Below are 12648 nucleotides of genomic sequence, written 5' to 3' on the forward strand. Positions count from 1 at the left end.
AATCATAATGCATTATATAGCACTTTCATAATATTACACACACACACCCACACACACACACCACACACACACACACACACACACACACACACACACACACACACACACACACACACACACACACACACACACACACACACACACACACACACAGATCAGAGATCTCCGCCTGCTGACACTATATATCTGTATATCAATGAATTGGCTAAAACTGTATTGAAACAAATCTGGAGGGGAAAAAACCCATAAAAATAGCATTGTAGAACCAAAGCAAAGACTTTTGGGTGGATTTTGATATTGGGACTATAGAGGGTATGCATGTGACATCATCATACCCAGAAGTTATGCGGGAATACTGAGGCAGTAGGCAAAAACTCAAGGTCATAAAGTCCTTGACCGCCCATACATCCAAACAGAAAAGTCCTATCTGGTTGTATTCAACAACGTTAAACGATGTTAAACTTACTTTGTCACTCACTTTGCCACTCGATTTCCCATATCACTTTAAGCATGCGCATACCCTCTATTTCAGGATTGGTTTTCAAAGAAGTCAGCATCTGTTCCCAAGACATATCAGTGGAATGAGATCACTGATCATCTGGCTTTGTGAAACTAAAACAATCCATTGGCAAGATTTTATTCTCTTCTCGCTTGGCTGACTAACCTAAACAAACTTGCCTTTACATAGACTTTACATACAGTATCTGCTAAGACTTGACATAGCATATACAAATGCAGGCTACTTGATCACCTGCATGAACCTTGTGAATAATTTATGTCCAGTCCAGTCTTCTTGGATTACCACTCTAGCCATGGGTGGTTGTGGGGGTCAGACTTTAGTCCAAGTTTAGACTGGAGGGGTCAAGTGCTGCACTCGAGGCTAAATCTTAACACCAGGCTGACCAATGCAGGATGACATGTTCTTACTTTTAATAAAAACAGTTTTGTACAATACTAAATGCTAACTTCTTGTCATATAGTCTTATTGATTTTCCTCTTTCATTGTACAGATATGATGGAAAGAATCATAGATGCTTTTTATCTAATTAGGCCTACATGGCCTTGAGACTCAATTGCAAATTCAAAAGTGTTCTTTAAAACACGAATGATGTTTCTTTACTAGGCAGAGACGTGCTGGCCATTGGGAAATTTGGGACAACTCCCGAACGGCCGGTTCAGTCCAGGCCGGTCTGAGCCAGCCGTTTTAAAAAAAAACACTTTTTTTTAAAGAAAAAGAAAAAAAAAGAAAAAAACATTTAATTTCGAAGATACACAATTATCTTTTAACAAGGTAACAGCCTATATAATCATGTTGCTTTGTGAATAATGTTGTGCACAGCAGCCGCTCTCAGCCATCCTGGGATTCCTGGCTGCAGCGCAGCCTGTTAGGTCACTTTCGGACCTAAAGTGACCTAAAATGCGCTCGCACGCCCTTGATTGCCTAGAGGGCCTCCGCAACTCGACTTCCCGGGCTGAATTATGGGTCCACCACGTCCCTGTTACTAGGCTACATTTACACTTCACAAGTTCACATGCCAAATACACATACAGTAGTGAATTCAAGAAGCCAGGATGTAAATAAAACCTACCTCTTGAATGTAGATATGGCTGTGATATTGGTCTCCATTACAGAATAAGTTGATGGCAAGACCGTTTGCATGGCAATTCCCTGAGTCGACCCCTTTTTAAAAAAGTGTAGTCAAAAGAGTTCACTGCAAAATATTCAAGTTGGAACCCCAGTTTTGAGGGAGGAGTTTGTCTCTGACCCTGGAACTTCCTTCTCAAGCACTATAGGGTCAATGTGCATGGAAGTAAACCTATATCACTGGGAGGCGGGAGCCACAGGCAAAGAACACATGCACTGAGCATCTCAAAAACAACTCAAGTATCAGCTGCAACTTGGCTGGGAGAAGCAGAGAAGAGATATTTCCAACGAAAGGGGTAAGTACAATCAGCAATAAGTGAATTGTTGCTGTTATTTTAGTCAATGTTGAATTAAATACGAGCAGCATCAGTGTCATGATGTAGGCAAGACTCTTGCAAGTAATCTGTGTACTCTTTCCCTGCAATTATTATTTGATGAGAAATCTAAGATAATACAAGAATATTATTCTAATAATTATGTAGGGTAGAGTAGCAAAATGCAGTCCTAAAAGAAAAAGTCTGTAAAAATGTTGACCAAAATTCAAATTAAATTTAATTATGTTTAGCCTTACAAAGTAGTTTAACCCAAAACAATAATCAGTTAAGATCAAGGGACATTATTGGAACCAAAGCCCAACCTAAAGTAGATGAGGTCTCACTACCTTCATTCTGCAAATATTTAAATGGTAATTTAACTTGAAGGTGATGGTGGGGGCTCACACACTGCAAACAGAAAAGGTTGAGGGAGTATTACACCATATGTGCCACTAGACAGAGCTGGGACGTCGGAGCCGTTGGACATAAACCTGACACAGGTTCATAAATCATTCTCTGTACTCAGTTGCTGGGCATTTTACATCTATTCAAATATAGCAGCAACTGCGAGGGAAACAAATATGGCAATAGGCCTACACCAAAAGTATGAAACAAAACCAAAATTACCCCTTCTACTTAAAGGGGCATTCCACTCATTTTCAATATTTTACTATGTCATTAATATACCTTAGAGCTGTTGTGTGGAAATAGTAAAAAAGTCCCCCCCATTCTGTGTTTCCTAGAACTAGAGGTCTGAAAAAAATCATTAACATGGTGAAACACATCTTGATGACATCATCAAGATGTGTTTCACCATGTTAATTTTTTTCATAATTACAGTTCTAGGAAACATGAGTGGAATGCCCCTTTAAGATAGTTAAGATAAAATAGTGCTGCCATTCCAAGCTATTCCAGATTGAATGAGTTTAAACCTGAATCTGAGCATTCTAGACATGATCTCCGACACAGCTGACGCAGCTGGGTATATTTATTATTAGGAACCATTATGTCATTATGTTCTGGAGGGGTGACCAATGACCATGCCATGTTGTGTCTTGTCTTGTCTTGTTGTATGTTTGTCTTGTTTTTGTTTCAAAACTTGATTCAGGTTATGTGGTTTGTAACTGTCAGTGTCACTACCCTGTTAGTATAGGACTATACCATTTATTTTTCTTGTATGCTACCACAATATTTTGCATATGGTGGCTATGACATTTATATGTATATGTATATGTTTTTTTCCTGTATGGGTGTGTCACATATATTGCTATATTATCTGATTTGCTGTATACCCTGAAATCTTGAAAAAATAAAAAATAAAAAAATAGTGCTGCCATTACAGAATAAAGATGTGTCACACTATATAAATCGGAATTCAACCGGTACAAAATAATATTTAGAGCTATTGAAAATGTTTTGTCAGTTTTACATTGTATACTGAACAATGGTGGGTTTCTCACAGTGAAGGGCTAAATACAAATCTGAGCAATTAGTTTAGAAATAGGTCAGTTCCAGTCGGCACCGCATCGGCACCATTACAGCAGCCATTACGTCACTTCCTGGTTCATGATAGATAGTTTTATGAGGCATGTGACCTATTGCATGCAAAGTTAGGCTGGTCACTTGAGGGAACCTAGTTAGGGAATGCTAAGTATTCTGTGATCACAGGAATTCTTTCATTGACTGTCCAGCTTGAATTTCTAGGTCAGGGAGTGTATTCCGATCCGACACCATTTGTGGGCACCGTTGACTGTTAACAACATGGGCTCCTGGCTCCCACTGTTTTTTTTAGTGCAGAGCTGCATTCCTTTGTCAAATCTATGATGTCATTTTGAAGCCATGTGGCATTTCAAGTAATAATTGCCACAAAAATAATTGAGTATTATTTATTATACATAAATAATACTTTATTATTAGTGTTGAACATTTCCTGAGTATCTGTTCTTATAAGAACAGATAATCAAGCTTAAGAAAATGTTCAACACTAATATTACTATACAATAGCTACTCATAATAAAGATCTCACCACTAACCAAAGTGGACTGTGTCAACCTCACATTCCCAAGGTAGACATCTCAACTAAATCGAATGGGTAAAGCTGTGGAAAAGTGACACCCATTGCTGATATGACACCCATTGCTGATTCAGGCCATCCGGAAATGGATTCATGGAAATGTCACACAGATGGGGTTTCTCGTTACTAATAGTGGTCAAGTGTTCTTTACAGTAGATTTTGGCCATGCAGAATGTTGAGAGCAACTACTGCCCTACAAAGCCAAAGTGCAGTAACTACGTTTTTGGACACCGACTTATTTGTGTATATCTTAAAGGTTAAATTAGCCTTTGTGATTTTGAGGGATAAACAATTACCTCAAGAACATATTTAAAATTAGTGTAATATCACTTATTTGCTGATATATCTTTTCCAGTTGAAAAACTTTTAAACCCAATATCGGCCATTCTTTCCATTAACGCACTCTGGATTTGTAGGGCAGTATAAATGAGCCTTTATGTGTTCTGTAATTTTGAGTAAGTTTCTCATGATATTCTTTCATCAGCAGAGGAGCTGTCATCTAAACCGAGATGTTTAAGTTTCGCAAATCAAAGGATGAGGAGCCCACTGCTCCAGGGCAGGGTAAGTAAGGAATATTAATCGCTATTACAAAAATCTAAACAAGTATGAATAACATATATTATTATTATATGACATCAATATGTCATATATATATATATATATATATGTCATATATATGATATGACAATATGACATCAGTTAGTCAGAAAAGTCTGGAAATTACATAATTTTTTTCATATGTCATAACAGTGAAAATCAGAAAAAAGTCAAAGGTTCCTGGTGTTATGATTACCCAATATGTGGAAGAAATACCTGAAGGAAAGTGCACCCCAGATTTCACCCGTAAACCCATCGCCCTGACTATTCAAGAAGGTAAGGCTTAGACACCACCGGTGAACACACAACCTTAAGAACACGTGACTATTGAATTGTGTTTAATATTAAATAAGTGTTCTTATTATAACCATGTCTAAGTTAATATTAAATAAGTGTTCTTATTATAACCATGTCTAAGTTAAACATTTAGCACTAGTGTTCACTTTTATTTAATTTCTGTTAGGAAAACTGGCTGTTTTCAAAGCAATAGTCACCGGAGATCCAACACCAACGGTGACTTGGGTGAGAAATGACGGAAATCTTGATGATCCAACGAGGTACATAGTTTCAAGTGACGAGAATTCTGGTGAACACCAGCTCCAGGTGAGAGACCATCATTTTGCATAAATGAAAAACTGAATTTTCACAAAATTTGTACAGCAATACATAAAGCAGAATGATAGCGTTAATCCTTTCGTTGGCCTTCTAAAATAAATATCATTAACATATAGATGCCAGATGTATGCGGGGACCAAACTGACACCTACAAGTGCTTCGCCAGAAATGAGTATGGAAAGGCCGTTGTCACTGCCGCTCTCAAAGTCATTGAAGGTATTCTGCTTTAATCCATTTTGTCCATTTGTGATTTTTTTTACGAATTATTTTTACGTTTTTTCGAAAATAGCAGACCTACAAGCTCGTAGCGCGCCACTCGGTGGCGCGCTATGAGCTTGTAGATCTGCTATTTTTCAATAGCTAAAGTATAACATAATGCTTAGTTATAACACCAAAAGGGGTTCCCGCCCAGAATGGGTTAATCCACTGCATAATAATGAACCGCTGAATTATACCTTGCACTATACTATAGGCTCTACTTCATGTTTTGTCTCATTTTAGTTGGCTTCAAAAAGAGCAAGGCCATGCAGCAAGCCAGAGCAGGTATGGCATTTTTATTTAGCTGGTTTTAACAAAACCATTATTTTGAATCACTCACTTAAAGACATTTCTGACAACAATATCCGTTCCATGTAAACAGAAAAAAAGGGGAACCCTGAGGACTACCTGAAGGGTTTAAAAAATAGGTGAGATACTTTTTATTTTGAATACATGATTCACTATAATATTATTATTAATTCAGTAAAAGCATCCATTAATGTTACAGTTACCCATGACTGAGTACATCATACATCATTTTTTTAAGGGTTGACGTGGACCCGAAAGAAGAACAAAAAAAAGAAATTGATGAAGCGTTTTGGGAACTCCTGTTGAGTTCAGACAAAAAAGATTATGAGGGAATCTGTGCCGAGTATGGATTAACAGATTTCCGTGGGATGCTGAAAAAGCTAAATGAAAAGAAACAAGAAAGAGAGGAGGAGCAAACCAAGGTCTGCATCAACCACAACAACAGTGTACTTTACAATGCTCTAAACTATTTGATTATTATTATTATTATTATTTATGCTGAGTTCAAATGTCTGATCAATTTCAGGTTGTGGAAAGATTATGTAATCTAAAGCCGATTGAACTGAAACCTTCCGGTGCAGCAGAGTTTGAACTTGAAATGTCCCTGAAAGACCCTACCAGCAAAATCTTCATGTACAAGGTGGGGATGGAAAAAAATCGAATCACTAACACAATAAATGTATTGATTACGCACACACGCGCGCACACACACACGCACGCGCGCACGCACGCACGCACGCACGCACGCACGCACGCACGCACGCACGCACGCACGCACGCACGCACGCACACACACACACGCACAAACTCACTTTTGAATTTCTTAACAGAACGGTGTGATGGTTCCTCTTGATTTGGATGATCAAGAGGTGAAGCACGGCCTGAAGATGGTAGGAAAGAAGTTTGTATTCAGCATCAATGGTATCAGCGCGGAGGATGCCGGATTGTACCAAATTGAGGTGGATGGCGTTAAGATCTTCTCGACCGAATTTAAACGTGAGACAATGCACCAATTAATTTGTTTATTTTGTTGCTTTGGTGGACTAAACTGTCAAATGTTAGTACTTTATTCAAGACCACCTAAAACGAGACCATGTCAAGGCCAAGACCGAGAAGATTTTTATTCCCAATCAATCAATGTCCAAATGATTCAGATTTTCTAAATAATGTTCTTTTCTTTTTTATGAGTAGCCTATTTGAATAAATAAAATATAAATACATTATAACAGACGGCAATCCTTTGATCTGTAACACTGCAATGATATTTTTTCAAACTTTGGAAAAGTTCAGAATTGTGTATAGTAAGACACACTTGACTACTGCTAGTGCTACTGAACACAAAATGAGGACTAGTAGTCTAGTTCTAGTACATAACATATAATAAACAGAAATGTGATTTCCTTCATTCAGTTCCCAATATAGATTTCCTGGTCAAGATTCAAGAGGTTAAGGCGGAGGAGAGAGAGGATGCTGTGTTCCAATGCGTACTCTCCCACCCCATGTCAAAGCTTGTATGGACAACAAAGGGCAGCAAAGAGCCACTGGAGCAAGGGGAGAAATATGAAATCAGTGTGACAGATGACCTGCTGATACACAGCTTGGTAGTCCTGGACTGTAGTCAGTTGGACAAAGGAATCTACACCGCCACAGCAGGGAACAATTCTTGCAGTAACTGGCTTATAGTAGGTGAGTTGATAAAGAAATCAGAACTTCATACTACGGACAGCAAGGCATGTCAATATATCGTTGCTGTCGGGCAGAAACATTGCAATTTCCATGTTTCAACTTTTTATATATTTTCATAAATTATTGCCCTACTTAATCTAGTGTTGCACAAAAGTAGTGAAATGAACAGATCCACATGCGTATAAAACTAAGAACGATTTTGGACAGACAAAGTTTCCACCCGATAGCATAGATACTAAAGTTGCTAATTTTAACAACTTTCAACCTGCCCTATGGGCATGTCATAGGAAAACATAAAAAAGAAAATCATGTTTTATTCCAAAATGTTCCAAATGCAAGTTTCACTATTCATCATACGACAAAGTACATAGGGCATACTGTAGTTGGTTAAAATCATCACTTTTACATTAATGTACTGTATAAAATGTTCCATGCATAAAAGGTTTTTTCACTGTATGCTAAATAAAGTCGGATTACTGGCTGTTTTCTGAATAGCTGATGCCGATCCAAAAATGCGTGGGAAGAAGAAAGAACGCAAAACAACTCGGGCAGGCGGCGGTGGGGAAGAGCTACTCAAGATCGCGGCGGAGCAGAATGCCAAGATACAAAAGGAGAGAGACGAGATGGTTGCGAGGGCCAGGGCAGAGGCCGAGGTCAGGGCCGCTGAAGAGGCAGAAGCTGCGGCGGCAAAGGCCGCCGCAAAGGCCGCAGCTGCCGCAGCAGCAGCAGCTGCAGCAGCAGCTGAAGCTGCAGCCAAAGCTGCGGCCAAAGGTGCAGCCCCAGCTGAACCTGCCCCAGTGAAAAAAAAGAAAGCCAAAGCAGCGAAGCCTAAGGTGGAGAAGACAGAAGAGGGATCTGAGGGAGCCGAACCCGAGGCGCCAGAGCCAGAGTCTGAGGCTGAATCAGAGGGGGATGAAGAGGAGGCTGAGGAATCTGCGGAACAGGACGGAGAGGGTCCAGTTGAAGAGAAGAAAAAGAGAGTGCGAACAGGCCCACTGGTTCCAGATACAGTCATTGGTAAGATATGACAAAGCACAGAATTCTGTTGCTGCACAACATTGTGGTGAGGCAATACAGGTCAGATATTCCGATTCACTGACTAACGACAATGCTCCTTAACCTTCAGATCCAGGTGTCTACATCACTAGTGGCCTATCTGACACCACTGCAGATATTGGTAATGATGCAGAACTTGTCTGCAGGCTGAGCAGTGAGGACTGTGATGGAATCTGGTCCAAAGATGGGGAAGAGGTAAGAAGTGGGCCACACAAGTGTTGCCTGCATCAAGCTAATGATCTGAAAACATGAATTTTAACATTTAACCCAATGTGTGTGTGTGTGTGTGTGTGTGTGTGTGTGTGTGTGTGTGTGTGTGTGTGTGTGTGTGTGTGTGTGTGTGTGTGTGTGTGTGTGTGTGTGTGTGTGTGTGTGTGTGTGTGTGTGTGTGCGCGTGTGCTTGTCCATATCTCAGATAACAGCAACAGATGATATCTGTATAATAAAAGATGGGGCCTTTCACAAACTGATCATCAAAAACTGCAAAGAAGAGGATTCTGGAAAGTACAGATTTGAAGCTGATGGACGTAAAACAGAAGCCATGGTGACTATTGAAGGTACTGCAGTCAAGGCTGAGCTGGGGTCATGCACTATATCAAATCGTTAGATGGTAACCGGAACCCTCGGCCCAATTCACGCTCACCCTTTTTGAGTGGACTGCTTGACCCCAGCGGCGGACCATTAGCCCCACTTGAGCGCAACTCTCGCCCTGGACACCTTGGTGAGAACAGCCTACACTTACAGCCCCTAATATCAAGTTCAGAAGTAGTTAGGCAAAAATCTGTTATAACAACGGAGGCGTGCTGTCTGAGCGAGCTCAGGAGAGTGAATCGCTGAGCTGTATGTAGTGATGTCCGCTTCAGCCGAAGCCGTTTGGTTTACATTCTGTTAGGGGCAGAATCGTAAATCCTCACAAACATGGCCGGTAACCAGAAATACAGTACATGGTGGGTCCGACCATTTTGAGCTCGCCAGATTTGCGGGTCTGACCGTTCATAGCCGGATTTGACTGGCGCTAGTGTATTTTGGGGCGACCATTTTTGGCAAGACACATAACATTAATATAAAACTAAATCTTTAAAACCTTGAAAAAATTGTTTTCATTGTGATACCATCATTAACATAAACATGCTCTGAAAATGCACATGGACCACCCATCTGACCACTTAACACAGCAGCAGTAGGCTAACGTGTCCTATTCTGTCAAATGGTCAGATGGGTGTGCCATAGACACTGTCGAGATTATCAAGTGAAGTGGGTCCTGATCCAAAAAAGGTTGAGAACGACTGATTTAGGAGAAATTATGTGTTCTCTTCCAGATCCACCCAGAATCAGCCCTGATGACCTGGCTGAATTCTCCAAGCCTGTCATAATCAAACTTAACCAAAGTGCTACCTTCGAGCTGAAATTTGTCGGCCGGGAGCCACTGAAAATCCAATGGTATAATGAGGGCGAGGAGCAGGTTGAAGATACCCACATTAAGATTGAGAAGTCGGAGACACACAGCCGACTTCTGCTCACCAAGTGTCAACGCAAAGCCTCAGGAGAAATCAAAATAAAGATAAAGAATGAATGTGGGACTATCGAGGCCTTCACGCAACTAGTTGTATTGGGTAAGTGAAATTACCTGTGCAAAACATAGCCTGGGTTTTGTGTTTTAATTACACCAAAGCTGCAATATAATCCTCACTGTTTACTCCAAAAATGACCATTACGGGTACATTTTTACACTTTCAGAGATAAATAATGTTTCTTGTACTCTGCATCTACGTTGCATACTAGCATGCTGGTTGCTTTCTGTTTGATAACAGATAAACCAACACCACCACAAGGCCCTGTAGATATCATTGAAGCCACTTCAAACTGCATCAGTTTCGGATGGAGGCCTCCCAGAGATGATGGTGGTTTAACGATCAGCGACTACATTCTGGAGCGCCAGCAGATTGGCCGAAACAGCAAGAAGAAACTGGGAAAGATCGGTCCAGAGCCTAAATACAAGGACAAGGATGTGGATCATGGCAGAAAGTACTGCTACTATATCAGAGCTGAAACTGAGCAAGGCATCAGTGAAATGATGGAGACAGATGACCTGCAAGCTGGCACAAAGGGTGAGACCTCTTTCAAGCACTCGAGGAAAATGTCCTTACAACCCATTTTTGAAAATTAAATTTCATTGTACAAAATTAAGTAAACACATTATTTCTAATGGTTCAGACTCAACTAAGCAATGAGTCTGGTGCAGAACTGCAAAGTATGGGCCTTTAAAAAGGATTGTGTCTGTTTTATGATCTTTTAGCATACCCCGGAGCTCCGTCAGCACCAAAAGTTGTTGATGCATTCAAAGACTGCATCAACCTTAGTTGGTCTGCTCCTTCCAATACTGGAGGAACCAACATCCTGGGATACAACTTAGAGAAACGCAAGAACGGCAGTAATGTGTGGGGTCTAGTACACCCACCCAATGAGCCCATTAAAGGTGTGACTATTCATTTGCAGCAAACTAAATATATGAATACTATATACCATGTCATATTAAGCATGCACACACACTCATGCGGTTGTATCCCTTTGTAATGCCAACAGAGAGGACATGTGGTGTGAAGGATGTCGTTGAAGGGCTAGAGTATGAGTTCCGCGTTGCAGCTATCAACATCTCTGGTGCTGGAGAGTACAGTACACCCTCAGAATTTGTATATGCAAGAGATCCAAAGAGTAAGTTCTAAGTCGAACACCATTACTGTACATTAGGGATGGGCAAAAAAAATAAAAAAATAAAAAAAATCCTAATACCTCGACAACTATATTGTGATGATAATATTGTATTTTGATTATATGCATTGTGAGCATGCATCGAAAATATTTGAATTTAAGTTATTAAAATCAGGTAAAGAACACCAATTGCTGAATCACAACATTACAATATCAAAAATCCCAGACGATATCTACTCATGATATCGATAAATATTGATACAGTACTGTATATTGCCCAGCCCTGCTGTACATTTTTCATTACTGGATATTAAGGTCAATGCAGAATGTTCACACTTTGTTTACCCTCCTATAGAGCCTCCTGGTAAAGTCGACCTGAAGGTGACAGACTCCACCTACACCACCTTGTCACTGGGATGGACTAAACCCATTGAAGAAGAAGGGGTCCAGGATGAAGCCAAGGGCTACTTTGTGGAGCTAAGACCAGCAGAGGACCCCGAGTGGGGCAGTTGCAACTCTAATCCTATCATCATGACCTCTTATACTATCATGGGCCTGAAGTCTATGGCCATGTACTGGGTACGCGTGATTGCCACAAATGAGGGTGGAAACGGTGAACCGCAAGAACTGGACAACTACATTATTGCAATGCCTCCTCCAGGTGAGTCGAGACAAAAACAACAATAAATGTACTGAATGTTTTTACTTTTTACCAACTGTTATCGTTATTGTCTGCTAAAATATTCTCCAAATTGTTACAGTGAGACCCAAATTCACTGACCCGAAAATGAAGAGCATCATGATTGTGAGGGCTGAGAACTCAGCACGAGTCAACATCAACTTTGAGGTGCAGTGAAACAATCTTTCAAAAAGTTATATTATGTAACAATGCCTATTCATGTTACAGTATTCATTGGCATGTCCAATCTAAAAGCCCAAATTCACACCTCTCTGAATCCCAGCATAGGCAATGTGTGCAGATGTGCATGGGCATATAATGCAAATCTGTGAATATACTACACTGTATCTATCTAATGTTGCAGATAATACTTTATAGGCTATGTACGTACGTATATTTATTCATGAGGTCATTAGCGGCACACATGCATCTAGTTGCATCTAGACAAAAAGTAAACCCACATCTGACTCTTTGATTGCAGGCCTCTCCAGTACCAAAAATCACATGGCTAAAGGAGGGCGTGCCTGTGTCAAAGCGTGTGACAGTCAGCAACTCAGATATATCATCACAGCTCCTCATCCCAGCGGCGGAACGCTCAGACTCTGGGGTCTACACAATCATCGTTAAAAACATTGTTGGCCAGGAGACCTTCAGCACTGAGATAAGAGTCACAGGTAAAGCAGTATAACGGACTGGACACAATGCA

At 40.4% G+C, this 12648-nt stretch overlaps 1 protein-coding gene across 1 annotated transcript in view; it reads left to right on the forward strand.

Moving 5' to 3' along the window:
- The first annotated feature begins 4459 nt into the window (after positions 1-4459).
- igfn1.3 (immunoglobulin like and fibronectin type III domain containing 1, tandem duplicate 3) overlaps positions 4460-12648 on the forward strand; it is a 10655-nt gene continuing 2466 nt past the window's right edge. Inside the window, exons 1-20 of the mRNA XM_079510615.1 lie at positions 4460-4594; positions 4784-4906; positions 5094-5233; positions 5362-5461; positions 5747-5788; positions 5886-5931; positions 6051-6234; positions 6339-6452; positions 6643-6808; positions 7223-7498; positions 7994-8515; positions 8625-8749; positions 8970-9111; positions 9874-10167; positions 10366-10662; positions 10851-11030; positions 11138-11266; positions 11619-11924; positions 12025-12110; positions 12424-12616. Coding sequence (XP_079366741.1) covers positions 4543-4594; positions 4784-4906; positions 5094-5233; positions 5362-5461; positions 5747-5788; positions 5886-5931; positions 6051-6234; positions 6339-6452; positions 6643-6808; positions 7223-7498; positions 7994-8515; positions 8625-8749; positions 8970-9111; positions 9874-10167; positions 10366-10662; positions 10851-11030; positions 11138-11266; positions 11619-11924; positions 12025-12110; positions 12424-12616 — 3517 coding nt within the window. The 5' untranslated portion in view covers positions 4460-4542. The remainder of the gene's footprint in view (positions 4595-4783; positions 4907-5093; positions 5234-5361; positions 5462-5746; positions 5789-5885; positions 5932-6050; positions 6235-6338; positions 6453-6642; positions 6809-7222; positions 7499-7993; positions 8516-8624; positions 8750-8969; positions 9112-9873; positions 10168-10365; positions 10663-10850; positions 11031-11137; positions 11267-11618; positions 11925-12024; positions 12111-12423; positions 12617-12648) is intronic.

Source organism: Electrona antarctica (genome assembly GCF_951216825.1).
Source record: "Electrona antarctica genome assembly, chromosome: 9".
Classification (NCBI taxonomy): Eukaryota; Metazoa; Chordata; class Actinopteri; order Myctophiformes; family Myctophidae; genus Electrona; species Electrona antarctica.